The following is a 21,311-nucleotide window of genomic DNA, read 5'->3' as shown; positions in this document are numbered from 1 at the left end:
AGATTTGGAAATTTTTTGCGCCTCCAAAAATAAAGAGATCTGGGGGAAGTTTCCTGTATCTTTTGGAAATTAGTACAGGTTCCTAATATTGCATAGAAAAAACCTATTAAACTGACTAAGAATGAAAAAAAAAACCCTCTCACTTTTAAAATTCAGGCTAAGATTAAGGAATTTTGTTCATTTTCTTTTATACCAGGGACGCCCTTCTAGTAATTCAGTGGAACATCCGTGCTTTTATGGCTGTCAAGAACTGGCCTTGGATGAAGCTCTTCTTTAAGATCAAGCCTCTCCTGAAGACTGCAGAAACTGAAAAGGAGATGGCCAATATGAAGGAAGAATTCTTGAAACTGAAGGAGGCCCTGGAAAAATCTGAAGCCCGGAGAAAGGAACTTGAGGAAAAGCAAGTGTCTTTGGTTCAGGAAAAAAATGATTTGCTTCTCCAGCTCCAAGCTGTGAGTAGACACATAGATTATACACTTATTAGACATTCTTTGAAACTCAAAGGTTTACAGACTAGAGTGTTTGTGGAATTTAATAAAAATAAGCTGTTGATCTTGTCAGAGCCTTGCCAAAACTCAGAGTGGATAGAAATTCTCATGTTTTAGCCTATAACCAGGTGGGCTAACAATGTAAATCTGTTCAAGGCAATGTCCACGCCAGTAACACATGCAAGTAGTCTTGTATGTGACTAGTCATGCTCACCACTATCTCATACTGCTCTGTTAATTATTTGTCTTCTGAAATCAAGAGTAGGAAATTTTCCTTACTCTGCTTTGTTGCTCTGTATCAGGCTCCTTGACCAGTTACAGGCTAGGGAACAATTGAGGGAGAAAAAAGGCCAGGCAGTCATTGCTGTTCTCTTCCTTTGCCACACCAGGAGCAAGACACTCTGGCAGACGCCGAGGAACGCTGTGACTTGTTGATTAAATCCAAGATTCAGCTGGAAGCCAAAGTCAAAGAATTGACAGAGAGAGTTGAGGATGAGGAGGAGATGAATTCTGAGCTGACTTCGAAGAAGAGAAAATTGGAAGATGAGTGCTCTGAGCTCAAGAAGGATATTGATGATCTTGAAATAACACTTGCAAAAGTAGAGAAAGAGAAACATGCTACTGAAAACAAGGTACATTCAGAACTTCACCATGTATTCACAAGAGGCTGGGCATGTTTACACTGTTTGTTACACAGGCCACACCGAAGGGTCAGTAGATACAGTAATTTGACCTTATGAGGTAAAAAATTGTTACCTCTGAGCCTAAGTTTCCTCTTTTTTTGGGGGGGGGTCATTTTTAAGTAAACAATCTGCTGTAACCATGAATTCCTGAATCTCTCCTCCTTAAAGCCTATAAATGCAAAAAGCTCATCTCCTACTCCTCCCACAAAGAATCAGAAGCTGGAGTCCATCACAATGGGAGTGACTCTGAAAATAATTTAGTATGTTTGAAATAATGTACTACCCCCACACGAAAAACTGGCAGACATGAACTCCCTTGATGGTAATTTAATTAAAAAACCCATGAGGTGCTGGGATGGGAGAAATCCCTTATTTCTCTTGTTTTCCTGCTAGCAAGTTCAGACCAGACACTCATTTGAGACATGTTATGATACTCCCTTCTTCAAAGTCTTACAAACACATCTTCCTTTCTCACACAGGTCAAAAATCTGACTGAAGAAATGGCAACACTTGATGAGAATATCAGCAAACTTACCAAGGAGAAAAAGTCCTTGCAGGAATCTCATCAGCAAGTTCTAGATGACCTACAAGCAGAAGAGGACAAGGTCAACACACTGAGCAAAGCTAAAGTGAAACTGGAACAGCAAGTGGATGATGTAAGCTGGGTCTTTATGTTTCACAAGGCTCGTTTGACCACCACTTACAGAGGACTTTTCATGAGACTGAAAGGTCGCAAAACTTTGAAATACATTACTCACCTTTTAGAAATGTACTCCTTGTACTGTCTGTAAAATGTATAATTACAGGAACACCACAAAAATTGATCTGTGCTCAGCCTTTCAAAGGATTGCAGTAACAAGGGAAAATCCTCCCAACTTGCACTTGCAGTGTAACTGGCATGAGGTCAAACAGAACTTTGCTGCTAAGAGAATTGTAATGCTTGCACGAATGTAAAGCATTGGGCTAACCCTTTTGTTCCATTTCTTTAGCCCTTATGCCCACTGGCTGCTAGAAAACAAACCCTGTAAACTGGGATGCTTGTGCTTAAGTGCTTCTGCTTCACAACTCTCTCAGCACAGAACTGGGCACAGCCTACATCTGACTGTTGTAAACCATCTGTATGCAATATATTTATTAAGTTTATAAAGTTTATAATATATTTCTATTTTTGCTCCTAAAGCTCGAGGGATCACTTGAACAAGAGAAGAAGGTGAGGATGGATCTAGAAAGGGCAAAACGCAAACTGGAAGGGGATTTGAAGCTGACCCAAGAGAGTGTCATGGACTTGGAGAATGATAAGCTGCAGATGGAAGAAAAGCTGAAAAAGTAAGAAGTTGATTCTGTTGTACCAAATAAAGCAGCACAGTTACAGTGTCATTTAAGAGCCTTCAGGTGTGTCATCCTGCTCTGATGTTGGCTGTAAGAAAAGTGCATTATGAAAACGTGTAGCCAAGGAGGGAGGCAAAATTACTCTTGCATATAATACCTGAAACACTAGAATTCATTAATTAAACTTTTTTACATTAAAAATAAGCAACCCAGAAACTTACTGATGTTTTTCATTGCTTAGAGGAGAAAGTTGAAGAAATTCTCTAAAGCTGTTCATCCTAACTAGCTGTGATAGTGCTGTTAGGAGACCTGACTCTGTTAAATATGTTTTTCCATTGAATCTTAAAATAGCGTTGTTTTTGTACGATACAAAGAACCAGAAATATAATTGCACAAATGCATGCAGAGGCTTAACATGGAAACTGCTGCTCAGAGGAAAATGTGTTTTCATGCAAATTGCAATACATGACAATTGTTCTCATTTTTAGATATGCTAGAAGTTTTATTGAACAACTCTTTAAAAATTTCAAAATCCTAACTTGAAGCTTCAAGGCAAATTGTCACAGCAGGACTTTACTTTTTGTGCCAGGAAAGAATTTGAAATGAGCCAGCTGAATTCCAAGATAGAAGATGAACAAGCTATAGTGATGCAGCTGCAGAAGAAGATCAAGGAACTTCAGGTCAGCTTGCTTTGTTATCATACATCTTAGGACAAGTTTTTCTTTGTGCCTCAGTGAAAGACCTTGCAGAAACTTTTCATGGCTAGCTGAAGCTCCTCTTTGAGACACAAAGTGGTACATCTCCATAGCTTCCCAGTTAAATTTCTTTTTTCCCTCAGGATGGTCACCTCCCAGTAGCAGGACAGATAACCACAGAATGGTAGTGGTTTCAGGCAAGGCAGAAAGGCTCTGGTGTTTTGTTTTAAGCAAATAATATTGTTCCAAACCATAGAGGTGAGGGTAGTTGCTGGAGAGCAGTTCAGCAGTGATAAGTATGGATTTGAAATTTAGAGAAAAGGGTAAAACACACAGGAAATTTTCAACAGAAATTAAAAAGTCAAAGAAATTCAGCACAGTCCAAACACAATGTCTGGACCTAAAAATAACAGCTCAAACTCTTTTTTTGTTAATAAAGAATATTTGTATAACTCGGATGTAAAGTGCAGATTGGTGAAAATAATCTTTTAATAATAAAGACTGCAATAAATATTCATTATCCAGGCAGTTCTACACACTGCTATATTGAAACCCTACCTCTCTTAGGGGAGAAATTACTTCAGTCATGGAGGTCTCAAAATGAGAATTTGTTGCTGCTACTCCTACTGGCATGTAACTCCTCACATGTACTTCAGCTGAATGTTAAACATGTGGGCATAAGTTCAATGCACTATATGTCTTGAACTAGAACATGCACAGCAATCTACTGCAAGCTAGATGTGACTCATCATCATTAGTGCAGCTTAGGATCGGATTTACAAATGGGCAAGTCCTTTAACTGCTGAGCTTCTGCCAGCGAGGTAAAATGTGGGCTGGCAGGGGTTTAACAGTTTGTAAGGTGCCTCATGGCCTTCTGATGGCAGTCATCGTAAAACTCACCGACAAGTGCTCTTGTTTCTCTGTCAGGCTCGTATAGAAGAGCTGGAAGAGGAGTTGGAAGCAGAAAGAGCTGCTCGAGCCAAGGTGGAAAAGCAGAGGTCGGACCTGGCCCGGGAGCTGGAGGAGCTGAGCGAGCGGCTGGAGGAGGCGGGGGGAGCCACGGCAGCCCAGCTGGAGATGAACAAGAAGCGCGAGGCCGAGTTCCTGAAGCTGCGGCGGGACCTGGAGGAGGCCACGCTGCACTACGAGGCCACGGCCGCCACGCTGAGGAAGAAGCACGCCGACAGCGTGGCCGAGATGGGCGAGCAGCTGGACAACCTGCAGAGGGTCAAGCAGAAGCTGGAGAAGGAGAAGAGCGAGCTCAAGATGGAAGTGGATGATCTGACATCCAACATGGAGCAGATGGTCAAGGGGAAAGTAAGGGTCCTGAGGCTCCCCAAAGCCCCCAAAAGTCATGGTCAATAAGGCTGGTCTGAAGGTTTCCCAGGACACCTGGTATGGCTGAGGTGTTTTAGAAAGTGGTGTCCTGCACCATGTCTGCCTTACCCAGCTGGTGGTAATGTCGCTGTTAGCTACACGATTAGCTATGGGATGGCGAGAGTGAAACACAGCGACGTGGTCTCCTTTCAAGATAGGAAAAGGACGACTTTATTGTAACACTGCATTCCCTTATAAACACTAGATTGTAGAACCAAGGATAAAATCACACTCATTGGTCCGAGGAAGACAACACCCCCTGTAAACAAGCGTTCACCAAAACACCATGTTTCTCACATATCCCTCCTGTCACAAAGCCAAATGTTAGACGTTGTTATCAATTCTTTCGCTCTCTGTTTTCCTTTGAGCAGCCTGAGAAAACTCAGACAGCTCTTTTCCCTGGCTGTTGAACCCTTCTTCCCTAGAAATGGGACAGCGATTAAGATGTCCTGTCTGAAACACACAGCGCATCCTCAGTCCCAGGCATACTGTTTATCCATGTATCTCAGGGCACAAAAACATGTCAAGTAAATTCGGCTCGTCCAGGCTGGTGACAACTGGAGTGATGCCATCCAAGCCAGGATATCTCTCACCCTAATCAGAGTCCTCTCAGATCCTGCCGTTGGTTCACAATTTTCATCCATGTTAGCATGGAGTGCTAAGCAAAGGCTTGGAGGATCACACCATGTATTTTCACTTCCTACAGCTGAATTGTGGATTTTGTTTCCTAAGTAGATAATCTCAGTAGCTTTCAGAGTACTCGAAATAGATTTCTTTCAGTGCAAGTGAGGAAAAAGAAATGTCAGTATTCTCAGAGTTAGAAAGCTGTCATCAAACCCAATTTATGATAAATGGCAATTAAAGCAGAATCAGTAGAGCAATTTTCATTGGAGGTGATTTTCCCATCTAGCAATTATGAGGCAGTTATGCCTGAACTTCATGGGCATGTGACTGCTGCTGAAGTTGTTGCAGAGTCTTTTTACACTGGTGCTTACATTCAGAACACAATTCAGGGAAAACAAATGTGGAAGGTGGTCTGATGGGGAGTCCTTGGGATCACAGACATGGGGCTGCTCTTCCCGCTCCACTACTATATTTGTGTCTTTTCTGACTCCCATTCCTCTGAAAGACAAACACACAGAAAAACAGGATACATTTTGAAGGCTACAGCTTCCAAATGTTTGCCTGGAGGCTGCAACTTTCTTTGTCTTTTCTTCTGATTCCCATTAGGCCAATGCAGAAAAGCTTTGTCGCACTTATGAAGACCATCTGAATGAGACAAAAACAAAACTGGAGGAAATGACTCGCCTCATGAACGACCTCACTACTCAGAAGACTAAACTCCAGAGTGAGAATGGTATGTGCATGTTCCACCCTGACAGACTGTTTCCCAGGAATTTTTATGGGGCACCTCTGCACTGCGTCAGTGAGATGTGTTCTCCAATGGCATCTGCTCTGAAGGTGGCAGGGTTGGAGTTGCTGTATGGAGCAGTAGCTTTGTGCCTTTTGACATTTCTATCTTCAGCATTCTTATAACCTTGGTGGGGAAAAGTTGCCTTGGACTGGTTTTTTTAAAAAATCTATGCCCACATTTATCAGCATACAGTGATATTATCTCATGAGCCAAATTGGATGTGCCAGCTTGGGACTGTGCCAGGCTGCCTAGGTACCTATTGTTTCAGGAACAAGGATATGTGCATCTAGAAATGCTAGAGGGAGAAAGGAGTTGGTGAATCCCATCTTTCTCAGCCTGACCTTGAGCATTGCAGCCTAAACCCTAGGGTTGCAGCCTGACCCTAGCATTGCACTTCACATATCCTCTAAATACCATGTATCCTCTAACATCTTGCTACCTTTTTGGCCAGAGCAGTATTATTTAATTTCTGCATCCTCATCAGACATCACTGTTCGGTGTATATTCAAATACACCGAATATTTTTTCATTTCCTGTTGTAACTTACTCCTGTAAGACTGTGGGTTTTGGTCTGCAGTGACACACTTCCTGTGCTCATCTGTTCTATATGCTGGTCATTATGAGGTTCTCAGGGTGCTTTGCAGCCCTCTGAAAAGAAGTCTGTGGAAAAGCAATAGATAATAGTGAAAAAAAGTAAAACCAGCTACAACTGCCCATGAAAGTAAGCATCAGTCTAGTCTGATCCACAAATTGAAGTAAAATTAATGAATCAAGCTATTGGCAGTACAAAAAAACCACAACCGACCAAACAAGAAAACTCAAGTCACTAAACCCACCCAAAAAAAAAAGACAAAAAAAAAGTAAATCTAAGAAAAACTATCCTGGTGAAGTATCTGATGATTATAACTTTGGAAGAAGCTTCACAACAGGTCAATCACAATCACTGTGAGTTCTTTTCCTCAACAGAATTGGACAGGTGGGACTATGATTTTTGACTGAAACTTTGTCATATCATCATCTTGCTCTTTTTTGTTTATTTGTCAAATTTTCTGGCAGGTGAGTTTACTAGACAACTCGAAGAGAAGGAGTCACTGATAAGTCAGCTGTCCCGGGGAAAAACATCCTTTACACAACAGATTGAAGAACTTAAGAGACAGCTAGAAGAGGAAACCAAGGTAGTGCTTTGTGTCCCATTCCTTGAAATTGAATGACACAAAGTGTTCATGTTCAATTGTAGCCTAGATAAAAGCTGAAATGAGCCATAGGAGTGACAATGATTCCCCACTAATTGTACTGATATAAGTTCCTGCCCCTGACTGAGGCAAGTCACAAGAGAAGAGTTTGGGAAAATCATCGGCATACATAAATGCTAAATAAAATTTACCCAGTAGGATAGCCAAAATCTCAGATCTTACATCTTGAAAGTTTGGGTTGTTTCTCCGAAGCTGATAAATTATCCTCAGTCTTGATAGCTTCCTCCTCATGTCACCTCACTTGACCTGGACTGTCAAAGCCAGAGGCAAAAAGGAAAAAAGAAGCTTAAGCCTCCATTTGAGTTTCTAGGAGCTGTTTGTTTTGGTTTTGCTGTAGGTAACCTTGCAATGTGTTGACCTTTCTATCCCTGCAGTCCAAAAATGCCCTGGCTCATGCCCTGCAAGCAGCCAGGCATGATTGTGATCTCTTGCGGGAGCAGTATGAGGAGGAGCAGGAAGCCAAGGCAGAGCTGCAGCGGGCTCTCTCCAAGGGAAATGCAGAAGTGGCACAGTGGAGAACCAAGTATGAGACTGATGCCATTCAGAGAACTGAGGAGCTGGAAGATGCAAAGTGAGTTACATGGGCTTCAGGGTGCCCTTGACTGGCAGCACTGTGCTCACCAGGTCTCATTGTGTGCTAAGGAAATTGGGTTAGAAACTTTCCTGGCTGGAAAATCCCTCTGACTCAATGCTGTAATTTGGGGCTGTCCTTCTGTTCCTCATATTGCTTGGGCATGTCAATGTTTCTGCTGAATGCTTGTCTCTGGAGCAGTGGCTGTGGATACTGGGGTTTATTTGAGGACTAACACAGTTAGATAGTCCTACTTACTTACATCACACTCTCTTACTTTGCCCTGGCCCTGTACTACATTTCCTTGGTCTTGACTTCACTTTCCTACTGGGACATGATGGCTGCCCTGGGAAAGTAAGGCAGAAAGTCATGTTGGCTCACACTGTACAGCTGCTCCCAGTTACCAGGCTCAGGTTGCTGGGCAAGGTCTTTGACCATCTCCAATTTCTGCCTCTGCAGATCTCTGATCTGCAGGATCTTACCACACTTTCAGCATATTTTCATCTAGTATCTCCATGATCCTCTGTGTTGGTTTGAAAGTAAAACCAGTGCGAGACTCCAAGTCAGTAATACAATTTAATAGGAGAAAAGAGAAAAAATAAAATACATGCAATAATATAAAAGAAACAACCACCAACACAGTCAGAAATACAACCTGACACCCTGTCAGTCAGGGTGTTGGTAGCAGTCCGTATAAATGGTGGCTGCAGTCCTCCTGGATGACAGATGTGGTTCTGTTGAAGCAGTGCTCCTGTAGAAGGTGCAGTTTTCCTCCGAAGATCCAGCAATGATGTGGAAATGGTCCGACTTTCCTCTGGGATCCAGTGGAAAGGGCTGCCCTCGGGTCCCAAACCCCAGTTTTTTATCTAGGTAGGAAAGGCTTGGCTCCTGCCCCTGGTTGGGGCATCTCCCAATGGGATGATGTAATCTTATCAGTCACACAATAGGACTTAATGGCCCATTAACAGAACATATCTTCTGGAGGAAGGATGGGTCGTGAATAGATAACGATGATCATCCCCCGATCTTATCAGATGGCACATCAGCAGAGGATATCTCCCATAGAGATAAGGATCACCACCCCCCCACACATTTTAACAGATGGTGATAGAATACACATTTTTGCATTGTACCCCAGGACATCCTCTTTCTAGGCAGTCCTTTCTTTCCAGCACCTCTTCTAGCCAGGACTCCCTGTTTTCCCAACCTAAATAGTCTATGAACAAAAGCCCGGGGCATGACCAGCCTCCTAACTGGTGGTTGCCTCATATCTCTTAATTGGAGGAAAATGACACTGTCAAATTAGCAGGTCTTATAAAAATTTTACAACCAGCCCATACTGGTTACAGCTAGTAAGTAGTTATCTGGTGCCTGAGAGTTCAGAAGGTAATTTCAAATATTCACAGACACACACAAAATGTTTTGCCACATACCAGTATTCATAATTTAAGCTGTTTTTTTCCATCACAGTCCCTTCTCTCTAGAGGCTCAACTTCCTTCTCTGTTCCTCTTTCCCTTGCCCCATCCTCACCCCTTCCCTGTTTTCCCTTTCAGAACCGATTTACTGAGTTACTGCTTTGGTGTCAGTTTTTCTGGATAACATGCAGCAGTGACACTTGGTCATTTCATTATGTCTTCCCACCTGGTAGGAAGAAGCTTGCTGCTCGCCTGCAAGAAGCTGAGGAAGCAATTGAGGCAGCCAATGCCAAGTGCTCTTCTCTGGAAAAGACAAAGCACAGACTGCAGAATGAGCTGGAAGACATGATGATTGACCTGGAGAAGGCCAACTCAGCAGCTGCCTCTCTGGACAAGAAGCAGCGTAGTTTTGACAAGATCATCAGTGACTGGAAGCAGAAGTATGAGGAGTCACAGGCGGAGCTGGAGGCTTCCCAGAAGGAGGCCCGTGGCCTCAGCACGGAGCTCTTCAAGCTGAAGAATGCCTATGAGGAGACACTGGACCACCTGGAGACCTTGAAAAGGGAAAACAAGAACCTCCAAGGTAGGCTTCATTCAGCTCCTGCAGCCACATCAGCAGACAGCTGGAGGGATGCAGGTGCCCTGCAGCAACTGTGGGGGAAGATGTTTATCTCACCCTGAGATGAGCTTTCTGATGTCTTTTGAGACACTAATGCTGCCAGTGAATGTTTTGAACACAGAGACTGGTATGGCCAGACAGAGAAGGCATCCCTTTGCCCCTCTGTCAATGAAACCCACTGGCAGAGGAGGCAGTCTCAAGGGAGGAACAAGAAAGATGATAGAGGTGCAGTGCATGAAGCCTAAACAGCAGAGAATGGCGCTCCTAGCCTGCAGATCACAGATAAAAACTAAATCACTATAGCCACTTCAAAAACCATTATTCCCAAGAAAAGCTGTGCCTTCAAGTTGTACAGGTAAAAAAATCTTTCTGTAAGTGAAAGACAGGACTCTTGTACAGAAGAGCCCTTGAGGTAGCAGTTTGAGGCACTATTCAACACTCCATGGATTGCAGCATGTTCCAAACTCTCTGTTTGCTAAATCCATTCATCTTTTGTTTCAGAGGAGATTTCTGATCTGACCAATCAGATTAGTGAAGGAAACAAGAGCCTCCATGAAATAGAAAAAATCAAGAAGCAGGTTGAGCAAGAGAAGTCAGAAGTTCAGCTGGCTCTGGAAGAAGCAGAGGTAAGGAAAGAAAGCTCAAGGACAAAGAAAGAGGGTGTCTTTATGAGGATTTTCCATCCTTTTCATCTGCCCTACTTTCCTAGAGCATGTCTTCCTTCCACAGCTCTGAGATGTGGAGAATGATTATGTACTGTCAAAAAACTTCCCTTGCTAGGAAGAATACATCAGTTCTTGAGGGATCTAAGTGGTGCAGTTTACTTTCCTGGACTGTGTGGAATGACTTTCTAAAACTCAGTGGTATTAGGAACCAACAAAAGTGAAGTGATGATGCATCTTACTCTAAATGTGAAATAAATGGGTTAATGCAGATTTTCTCCCTTTCTGGTGAATTTGGGCCTCTGGCAGTCACTGCTGATGACAAAGAATTTCCATGTACTGTTCCCATTAATATGTTGTGGCTCCTGGTCATGACCTGTATCTGACACACCTGCTGCGTGTTGACTGGAGATCAGCAGGGATTTTGTACAGCTTTGTTTTCACAATCCTCATTCTGTTTCCTCATTCTCTCATGGGAAGCATAGCTAAACTCATGCAGATCCACCCTTTAGAGATCACCTCCCATAGTATGACATTTAGTTCTGTGCATTTTTTCCTGTTCAGAGAGAACAGCAGGGAGACAGAATGGCACTGAGCCTGGCCTATGCAAGACCTGAAAGTCAGAGGCCTTGTTATTTCTTTATGGGCGGTTGTCTGCTTAGTTCTTCACTTCCATGTATAAGAAAAATGTGGGAATAAAGACATAAGAACAAATCATCCCTGTCTCACAGACTTGTCTTCGTGTTAATTGGAAAGAACGGACATAGAGTTTTTGCATTTTGTCATACAGAGCTGTCTGTTATTTCTTTCCTTGAAGTCATCTTGCCAAATAAGATGATGTGATTGGGAAGTTTACAATGCTTTATGATTTGGAGAGATTTTTGTGAGTGGGAGGGGATGGATGTGTGGACCCCTTCACTCTCCCAACAACAATCTTGTTTCAGCTTATCCCTGCCCCTTACAAGCCTGTGAATTTCCAGAGGGTGTCCATACAGAGGTGTGGAACAGGGAACATCTGTTGATGTCAAAACCATGCAGGCAGGGCTGAAGGTGTTGGTGTGTTGTTTGGGTTTTTTTTTTTGTGAGCTGTGGACTGTTTGACAATTTGTCCTCTGAGGAGATTGCTGCTCGGTTTTCCAGCTGTCAGGTTGCATTAGAAGGCAAATAAATGTGTTGTTTTGCCATGTAAGCTACTCGTGTCCTTGCCAAGAGAGAGAAGTGGAAGGAGAAACAGGAAAAGGAGTGTGAAGGGATCATGTTTGTGCAGCTGTTTATATTTTGGGGAAAAAAATCAATTCCTGGTTTGCAAGCTCTTGGTGTTTTCTATTTCAGGGAGCTTTGGAACATGAAGAAAGCAAAACCCTTCGTTTTCAGCTTGAACTTTCTCAGGTTAAAGCAGAGTTTGAAAGGAAACTGACAGAAAAAGAGGAAGAAATGGAAAATATAAGGTACTGTGCAGGAAGCAGCATGTTTCTTAAGGGAAAAGTCTGAAAAGACTAGAACTATTTTCAAGACCCAAGCCAGTTAAATGCACCATAGGTAGTTATGCCAGCATAGGCAGATACTGTCCATACCAGAAACCAAGACAGCTCTATTTGCCAAAGGGTAGCCCTGCCACATTTCCCTTGCTCAGTTCAGATATTCCTGTCAGATCAGTCTCTGACAGTGTACAATTAAACCCATCATGCATAACACGCTGCAGCTGTAAAAAAAACCTGACTGGCATAATCAATTCACAGCAGACAGGGCCACTAACTCTGTATGTTGACAGTATGGAGACAAGTAGGTCTAGAGAGTTGCCATCTCCTAATCCTGTGTAGATTAGGCTGCTTCCCAAGGGGACTCCCAGGCAAAATCAGCAGTACTTGCCTCAGTGGTGCTCAAACCTGTTATCTAAAGGCATTTAGTTAATTTATGCAATTACAGCTACACTAAGTGTGGGAGGATGTGAGAAGTTTGCTGTTATGTGTACAGCATTTTGGTAAGCAGTGAGGATTGCAGATGTGCAGAAAGTGTGAATGGAACAGGAGAGGAACTTGCAGGTAAGACAGATAAATAGGAAAAAATGGAAAGCAATTAGGTGAGAGGAGGATGGTGTCTTTTTTCTCTCCCCTCCCACCCAGCAGAAATGCAAGTCTGAATAGTTTTGCCCTTAAGAGGACATGCTAGCCTATCATTATTCAGAATAATATTATTCAGTTATTCAGAAAACTTTGGCCTTGAATTAGTCAGTGTTGTAATGTCATTAATTCAAGAATCATGTCATTGGTCATTGATAGGCTAAAGGGTAGGGAAGTCCAAGGCCCACCCTGGCCAGCATACCCAAAGGGACTGACATGTTAAGTGCTTCAAAACCAAGAATATTTTGGCCCTTTCACTTTCTGGTGTCCTGCAGATGTCTGGATTGCAGAGATCTCAGGACAAGCTGTGCTAATCACTGCTTTCTGCTTCAGCTTCACACTGAGTGTTCAGCAGACATTCTGTGTTGTTTTCTGCCAGTCTAGGGCACAGTTCAGTATCTTGCTGAAGCAATAAAGCCCTCAAGTTTTTTCTTGTTGACTTCGTGATTTCCCAGAACTCCTACACTTTCAGAGGAACTTAGCCAGCAGCAAAATAAATGTTTCCATGTGTGTCATATTCTGTGCTTTGAGTTACTTTCTGGTTGTAAAAGAGCAAAGCTTTTATTACAGGATTTCTCTGTTACAGAATCAAAAAATTAGGCTGTTTGTATCTGTTTTGTCTTGAAATTGACATTAAGCTGCCTTTCCCAGGGGGACCTGGCTGTCAACTGGGTGGGTTTAATAACTTCTAAATTTAGATGTCTGTAACAAAGATTTGTGTTGATGAATCATTCGTCTTATAATTAGCACAAGATAAGTTTTTTCAACATCTATTTTAAGACACAATAAATTGTAGCTTACACATGCCATTTACTATAAAGAACACCTAGAGCTTAGAAGGTAGCAACCTACCTTCAATTTGATTAATCCCCTCCACTAATGCCTTCAGCAAAAGGCTGAGATGTAAATTATTTCAGGAAATTATTCAGTAAATATTTTACTAAGTGACTGTTAGGCTGGAAGTGTTTCTTGTCAGATTCAAATCTGTACTTGCTTATGTTTACAAGAGCTCTGAGAGTGCTCCTTGCAAAGGATGCTAGAGATGCTGACAGATCAGGAGTTAGCTGAGGGTGTGCAGCACACCAGTCAGTTGGACAGCACTGAGGCTCTGGAAACTGTGTGTTGTATGTCTGTTGTATGTGTGCTACCTATGTCAGTCAGAAATACACTACTTCTGGAAGGGAGACACTTTTAGAAAGTGAAGTACTTCTGCAAGTGTTTCTATGTCCCTCAACAGAGAAGAAAATCATTCTGTTCACCCTTCATGTCCATTTCAGGAGAAACCAGCAACGGGCCATAGATTCACTGCAGTCCACGCTGGATTCTGAAGCCCGCAGCAGAAACGAGGCCATCCGGCTGAAGAAGAAAATGGAAGGGGACCTCAATGAGATGGAAATCCAGCTCAGCCACGCCAACAGGCATGCTGCAGAAGCAACCAAGTCAGCACGTGTCTTGCAGACACAAATAAAGGTACTGTTGCCCCCCAAGCACCCAATGCTACTCACAGGCTGGGTTTCCTTAGCACAGGCCAAACCAGCAGTGGTGATGGAAATTAAGAGGAAAGTTACTCCCAACAATGTAGAGGGAAAGACTTGGTGATAACATGTGATGTAAGAGAATGCTGAAATGTGGATTTCTTCTCAGACTTGCATACAAGCTGGATGAGATCTGGTCATAAAACCCTTGCTGGCTGCAGCCTCTTGCAGGGGCAGAAAGCTACAGTACGAGGAACTGAAAACTTGTGATTTTCTTGTGAGCTCACAAGATTTTTAAAAGAAGCAGAGAGCAAGTAGGTTGTCTGGAGTACAGAGAATATGTGTATATTCAGCTTTGTTGTTTGCATCAGCATTTGCAATAGCTTAAAAAAAAAAGAAGCATTTCTTGCCAAGCCACATCTTCTGTTGTTTCCTCTCCCAGAACCACCAGCTCGGACAGATTTGAGCACACAGTTTTTTTTTTTCTCCATTGCACCACGTACCATAAAAGCTTACAGTCTGTAAATAAAATAAAAATATAATAAATTTAAAAAGCACTGAAATTCTTGAGGATGGTCCCAGGTAGCCACTGCAATCTGGGTTTCTCTGACACAAGGACAGAGGCTTGAAATGGAGTTGTGTTGCTTTATTTTAGGAGCTTCAGGTGCAGCTGGATGACTCAGGGCACGTGAATGAAGATCTGAAGGAGCAGTTGGCAGTCTCTGACAGGAGGAACAATCTTCTCCAGTCAGAACTGGATGAGCTGAGGGCTTTGCTGGACCAGACTGAACGAGCAAGGAAGCTGGCAGAGCATGAACTGCTGGAAGCCACTGAACGTGTGAACCTGCTTCACACTCAGGTTGGCTTTTTCTGTGCCCTCTCCCTCACTGGTTAACCTGAGCCTTCTCTGTTGATCACTGACACTGTTTGCCCATGGCCATCAAAAGTCAGACACACCCTGGCATCTCTCCAGAGGGATCATGAGCAGTTAAGTGGCTCTGGAGATGTGCTACCTGACTCCAAGTTGGCTGGAACTGATGATTCATCCAACTGCTTTAAACAGCTTCCAGAAAAAAAACCACTTATGGAAAATAAAAATAGTAAATTTATTTTCTTTCATTCTTCCCTGCTGTAAAACCAGTTTCCTGGTTTAGTTAAGCCATGCCCTGAACAGTGAGGCATTTCTCTGGAGAACAATGCAGGTGCTATTTTTGTGATGTTACTCTGCAGTGAAAACAACAGGGTTGGGCTCTCACAACAGGGAGATGATGCAGGGCAGGAAACCACAGGAATCCACTTGCAGCAAAGTGTCTCTGTGCCTGCAGGTCTCTGTTGAGATCAGCCTTTGGGTGTTGTCCAGGTGGACACTGCCATTTCTAAGGTGCCATGGAGGGGCATGTCCTGACTTGACAGCATTTTTATTAAAACCCAAATTTTCTCTTCACCAAATAATAGCCACAAAGAAATGAAAATGTGCTACAGGCTGTTGATATTTTGCAGTGTTTTCTCCAGTCCACTGTTGGCATTTTAATCACCTCATTGGCCAATTAATGATCAAAAATGAATAGCCTTATTCATTCTTCTATTTCAGCCTATTGCTTATTATTTTATCTGAATCAAAATCTGAATATTTACAGTTTTGAGAGCATTTTTAATATTTCTTCAGTCTTAACCTACCTATGCTAGTCAAGCCAGCCCTTATCACATACTTAGGTCTCCATTCCCAAATATTGCTCTGAGTAATCCACAAGTGGCAAAAATCAAGACGTCTTGGTGTGCTATAGTATTTAGAGGAATTGTCTCTAATCATCACCTTTCCTCCTTTTCCACTATTCATTTGGGGAAAACTTTATAAAAGAACACAAGCCTGATCAATCAAAAGAAGAAGCTGGAGGGTGACATTTCCCAGATGCAGAATGAAGTGGAAGAATCACTCCAGGAGTGCCGGAATGCAGAAGAAAAAGCCAAGAAAGCAATCACAGATGTAAGTAGGCTGGTTCCTTGCTCACTTACTTTCATACCAAGCGTATAAGGATACTGAAGTGTAGTGAATGTCACAGGCTTACTTGTAGGCATTATAAATGAAAACCCTAGTGGTATAGCACAGGTATAAAGAAAACAAGAAAAGGGGAGAGGTGGAATCTTAAATAAAAGCATTAGAACAGAGAAGGGGGAAAAAAAAGTCCTCCAAGGTATTTCTGTCATTCCATTTTCTCTGTCCAGGCAAGATATGCACACAGAATGTATTCTGTGGAGCTTTGGCTACAGTGACTTATCCAAATAAAGGATAGTTCAGGACTGATTTCCCACCATTTATTCTGAAACATAATCCAAAAGCATATGGGATTTCCTGTAAAATGTGGTTGTTTTTCAGGCAGCAATGATGGCTGAAGAGCTCAAAAAGGAGCAGGATACTAGTGCTCATTTAGAGAGAATGAAGAAGAACATGGAGCAAACCATTAAAGATCTCCAGAAGCGACTGGATGAAGCAGAACAAATAGCTCTGAAAGGTGGCAAGAAGCAGATCCAAAAATTGGAATCCAGGGTAAGTTTATGATCCAACTTCAGACCAGTGCCTTCTGCTTACAGAACTGGCACCAGATCATAGCCTTGTGCTACCTGATAAGTTCACAGAGGCTGAGAAGAGGTAGTATGGACACTTTCCTGTTTCACAAAATGCAGGTGAGCAGCTCTTGGAGGCAAACTTCCCCTTCATTATCCAGCAATGAGCTGCTGACCAGCAGATGAACAAAGCCCTTGACTAAATAACACCTAAAATCAGCAAAAGCCTCTCCCAATGCTTGCTTTGGTTAAACTTTTTTGGCCTTTGTACATGTTTGACTGATGGTGCAGCTGGAATATTTTTATGAAAAAACAGAGTGGAAAGGTGACATTTTGATCTCTTCCTGAAATTTGACTCTATGAAGGTACCTAGCAAGTCAGTGTTTCTTGAACTGTGAACGAAATTATCTGCTGCTTTACATATATGTAACATAATGGCAAGGGCTTTTCCTTTTTTGCAGGTTCGTGAGCTGGAGAATGAACTTGAGACTGAACTCCGCCGCAATTCGGACGCCCAAAAAGGAGCCCGCAAGTTTGAGAGGCGCATAAAGGAGCTGACTTACCAGGTATGCTGTAACCACCAGGGCACTGGCAAAAAACATCATAAATAGCCTCAGTGTTACAGTGAAGGATGAAGGATGGCCTTAGTCAGAGCTTTCTGATTGGAGGAGGCTCATCTCCCTAGGGCTTCCATCACAGAGTGCTTTGGGTTGGAAGGGACCTTGGAAATCACCTCATTCCAACCCCTCTGCCATGGGCAAAGACACCTTCCACTAGACCAGGCTGCTCAGAGCCCCATCCAACCTGGCCTTGAACATCTCCAGGGATGGAGCATCCACAGCTTCTCTGGGCAACCTCTGCCAGTGATCATTATCCTCTTCTTGCCTGATTTGCTGTAACTAATGTTAGAAAGCCTCTGTTGCTGGGATTTGGACAGTTTTAGCACAGTATTAATATGGAACAGGCTCCAATGACTATTTACAATGCAAGGGAAGAAAGAGCCCAGCTCCCTCTCAGCTGTGCTGCTGTTGCTAAAAGGAACCAGAAGGACTCAGGTGACCCTAATGCCCTGCTCAACTAGGGTTGCTGAGTCCCAGGGCTCTGTCACCTATTATTGAGCAGCAGGGTCTAGTCTCGAACCCCCTGCAGATTTGCTAACAGCTGCTCATGCTCCTTGCCCTTCAAAAAAGGCCTGCAGCACAGAGCACTTACCTTCTTGCTTTGAACAGCATTAAGAAGATAAACCCATCCATCTGCCTTAGGAGATTATTTAGCCTCCTACCTGTTGTTTTACTTTGACTTTTGTCTGCAGAAGCTGAAGGTTGTTTTCTTCGAATACAGCGCGCGGGCAGAATTAGTTGGTCCCTCTGCTTATGGAGTGTGACAGCTTAAGCTAGGCTTTTTTTTTTTTTTTTTTTACCAGAAATGCCTGCAAATCAAACTTCAAATTAGGCAAATTACGTAGTTCTAGGCTCACTCCTATCTGCTTCAATATATGACGTGCTTTATAATGACAAGTGTGCTCCTCACCCCTGAGCAAAGAACACTGCCTGTGTGTATCTGCACACCTCAGAAAGTGGGTGCACATATACATTTTTCTTTATATACATTTATATTTACACATCTATACATGGGAAGGGTACTCTCAGTCTTCACCCTCCACACTTACATCTTCAATTATGATGTAGCAATTTTTCTCAGGACATGGCTAATTTGTGCTTTGAGCTAAAGGTTTTCTAAAATATGTATGTAAAATAATTACTGTATTGTGGGAGATGCTTTAAACCTTTTTACTCTATCAACCCAATTAATGGTGTTTTGATACAGTCAGAAGAAGATAAGAAGAATATTGCCAGGATGCAGGATCTGATTGACAAGCTACAATTAAAAGTGAAGAGTTACAAGCACCAAGCAGAGGAAGCTGTAAGTAACTACTTGGGCCTTTTTAGCTTTGAAAGATGCATTGTTTTAAACCCATATTGTTTAATCCATAGAAACTTCCAGAAGAAATATACATTTTGTGTCCATAAATATTTATTTTCATATCTATATAAGTCCTGTACTTATACTATATATAAATAAAATATATAGCATATATATAGTAAATACAATAAAATATATACCATATGTGTTGATTATATTTAAGAAAAAGCATTCAATTTTATCTTAACACTGCAGTATAATTTGCAAGAGAAGGGGAGGAAAGGAAAGAACAGAAGGGACTTTTTTCCTCCTAGTCCCTCAGAAAACACGTTGAGAGCCTCTCAGTTCACTTAACATGGAAAACACCACCAGAAATATCAACTCTGTAAAACAACAACAATCTCAGTTCTGCAGGAGGCAAGTGGTGCCCATCCAGCTGTTACCTACTCATGCTGAGCACTTTGCATCCTACTTGAAATTAAAAGCTTTGTTTCATGTGGACAGGAGGAAATCAGCTGCACTCTTTTTTCTCACCAGGAAGCTCAAGCCAATCTGTACCTCTCAAAGTACAGAAAGCAGCAACATGATTTGGATGATGCTGAAGAAAGGGCTGAAATAGCTGAATCTCAAGTTAATAAGCTGAGGAGCAAGTCAAGAGATATTGGCATGAAAAAGGTATGATCATACTGTGTGGGGTAGATGTGAGTGTTTAACACACAATAGTGGATGCTCTGTATCTGTTACATCTCTGAAAGTAGTGTAGACTAGGATAAATTCTTGTGTTTCTACATTTTTTTTGTTTCACTCTGCCCTTTATTTTAATATTAAGGTAACCCTGTAGGAGAGCAATCTGATGCTTAGACAAAATATATTATCTGTATTTTTGTTATCATTTAACCTCTGTTCTCAGCAGCAAAAGCAGAAGTGGTGATTTGGTGGACTTCTTTTGGGTTTTGTGGTTTCTTTTTGCAAGGGATAGTAAAAGACCCCACCTTTTCCTCTCCCTGATGATGTAGATTTCTCTCTACCTAATAGAGCCTGGATATTACCACATTAGCAGATATTTTAACATTGTTCTTTCAATGAACTCGTATTATATGACTTGAAAAGCTGGATGAAAAGAAAATATTGGTGATTAATCACTTAGCTGCTGGGAAGTGATTAGAAAGATACTTGTGGTGTTTTGCACTTGAACTAAATGGTAGCAGAAAAATGTTGATAAAACTAGAAGGCACTTAAGTACGTATTCTAGAACTGACAGAAAACTTACCTATGCTTGCCTTGTGGCAAACAGGGCAAATAAGAGTGGCCTTGTTACTTTTAGGAAAGGTAGAAAGAAGAGCTGGGTCACTGCTAAATCTATTTCATTTGCAAGTGAAAAAAACTTCCATGCTTAACATCACATACATTTTATGGAGCTGATAGCTCCCAAGCTAAGAAAGGGGAGAATATCCCTTTACATTCTTAATTTCTGTTTTTATATTGGCCTAATTAAGTCACCTTTGACTGATATAAATGACTGTTGCTCCACTATCTAGAGCAAAGATACATTAAAACTACCTGAATATCTGATTTCTCACACATTTATGTACAATGGAAGAAGTACTGTAACAGAACCTCAAAAGATTTGCAGCTTTTAAGGATAAAAAATGTCAACAGATTTTTCTAAATTATTCTACCACTACAAAAACCCCCCAAAATTAATATAGATTCATGGCATCACACAAACATTGAAATAGGTATACCACGAGAATAATCTATTTCTTTAAATACTGTAAAGGTTGCTGTTTATTTCCTGTACCTTACTAGTCTTTCTACCTCAAATATGCAGAAGTCACAGGAAAGTGATGCCTGTTTTTACTAGTGAGATGCTGTTTGCCAATACCCATTGCAGCTCTGGCAATGTAGCAGTGTTGCACTGCCAAAAGATGAGCTCAGTGGTGCTCGCAGAGGTGGCAGCTCTACAGGAAGGGTGTGCCAGGAAACACATTCAGGTGGAGACTGCTGTCCCAAAAATCATGACATCTCCCTTGGGGAAAGAAGGGCACGGTAGAGACAACTTTAATCCTGTAGCATTAGAAATACCCTGTCTACTGCTACCAGTACCCATTTCCTGGATACTCTGGGGAGTGCGTGTGATTCAGAGCACCACCATCTATTGAAAAAGGGTTGTAGAAGTCCTCTGCCATCAAAAGGACCTATGTAATCTAGAACAAAGACAGTATACCTGCATTGTTAGCTAGAATAAGATGGCAAATGTTCGCTAGACTGCTGCTAGTCTATTTCAGATACAAACTGGTAGTACCAGGGAACAGAGGCATTAGTGAAGCTTTTGTCTTTTACTTATGAACTTACACTAAAACCCCTTAACACTTCTATTTTTAACAGTTGTATACTATCTCAATTGCATTTCAGGTTCATGAAGAAGAATAAAAAAGTCCAAGCTGACAGATATGAGAAAATACTTGATATAATCAGACACAACTGAAAGCAGTTGTAGAAAAAAAGTAAGCACTTACAGAAATAAACATCAAGTGAAAATCCAAATAGACTGTATAGCGTATTTCATTCATCTGTGTTTCTATTTTGCCAAGCCCCAGGGATCAATAGAAGATTACATCTTGCCAACAGCCGACTTCATTATGTTGGAAAAATCCTAATTGGCAGATCTCAGACAAAATCAAAACTAAAGGCAAATCCAGTCATGCTTCACAGCCTCACGTA

The 21,311-nt window shown here is 42.0% G+C and overlaps 2 protein-coding genes across 2 annotated transcripts in view; one reads left to right on the top strand and one right to left on the bottom strand.

Moving 5' to 3' along the window:
- Nucleotides 1–21,134, top strand: part of MYH15 (myosin heavy chain 15) — a 46,281-nt gene extending 25,147 nt beyond the window's left edge. Inside the window, exons 24-43 of the mRNA XM_088156587.1 lie at nt 197–452; nt 878–1,120; nt 1,651–1,827; nt 2,352–2,497; nt 3,090–3,180; nt 4,123–4,512; nt 5,803–5,929; nt 7,043–7,161; nt 7,614–7,810; nt 9,460–9,809; nt 10,347–10,471; nt 11,840–11,955; nt 13,905–14,097; nt 14,758–14,961; nt 15,961–16,086; nt 16,477–16,647; nt 17,126–17,230; nt 18,492–18,587; nt 19,125–19,262; nt 21,003–21,134. Of these exons, the coding sequence (XP_088012713.1) occupies nt 197–452; nt 878–1,120; nt 1,651–1,827; nt 2,352–2,497; nt 3,090–3,180; nt 4,123–4,512; nt 5,803–5,929; nt 7,043–7,161; nt 7,614–7,810; nt 9,460–9,809; nt 10,347–10,471; nt 11,840–11,955; nt 13,905–14,097; nt 14,758–14,961; nt 15,961–16,086; nt 16,477–16,647; nt 17,126–17,230; nt 18,492–18,587; nt 19,125–19,262; nt 21,003–21,020 (3,388 nt within the window). The 3' untranslated portion in view covers nt 21,021–21,134. The remainder of the gene's footprint in view (nt 1–196; nt 453–877; nt 1,121–1,650; nt 1,828–2,351; nt 2,498–3,089; nt 3,181–4,122; nt 4,513–5,802; nt 5,930–7,042; nt 7,162–7,613; nt 7,811–9,459; nt 9,810–10,346; nt 10,472–11,839; nt 11,956–13,904; nt 14,098–14,757; nt 14,962–15,960; nt 16,087–16,476; nt 16,648–17,125; nt 17,231–18,491; nt 18,588–19,124; nt 19,263–21,002) is intronic.
- The window catches only part of HHLA2 (HHLA2 member of B7 family), a 47,315-nt gene that overhangs the window by 4,644 nt on the left and 21,360 nt on the right, over nt 1–21,311 (bottom strand). Inside the window, exon 9 of the mRNA XM_088156660.1 lies at nt 1,707–1,755. Within this exon, the coding sequence (XP_088012786.1) occupies nt 1,737–1,755 (19 nt within the window). The 3' untranslated portion in view covers nt 1,707–1,736. The remainder of the gene's footprint in view (nt 1–1,706; nt 1,756–21,311) is intronic.

This window comes from Sturnus vulgaris, chromosome 2, assembly GCF_052056855.1.
Source record: "Sturnus vulgaris isolate bStuVul1 chromosome 2, bStuVul1.hap1, whole genome shotgun sequence".
NCBI lineage: Eukaryota > Metazoa > Chordata > Aves > Passeriformes > Sturnidae > Sturnus > Sturnus vulgaris.
The sequence above is the reverse complement of the archived record's forward strand: the minus strand, read 5'-3'. Positions and strand labels throughout refer to the sequence as shown.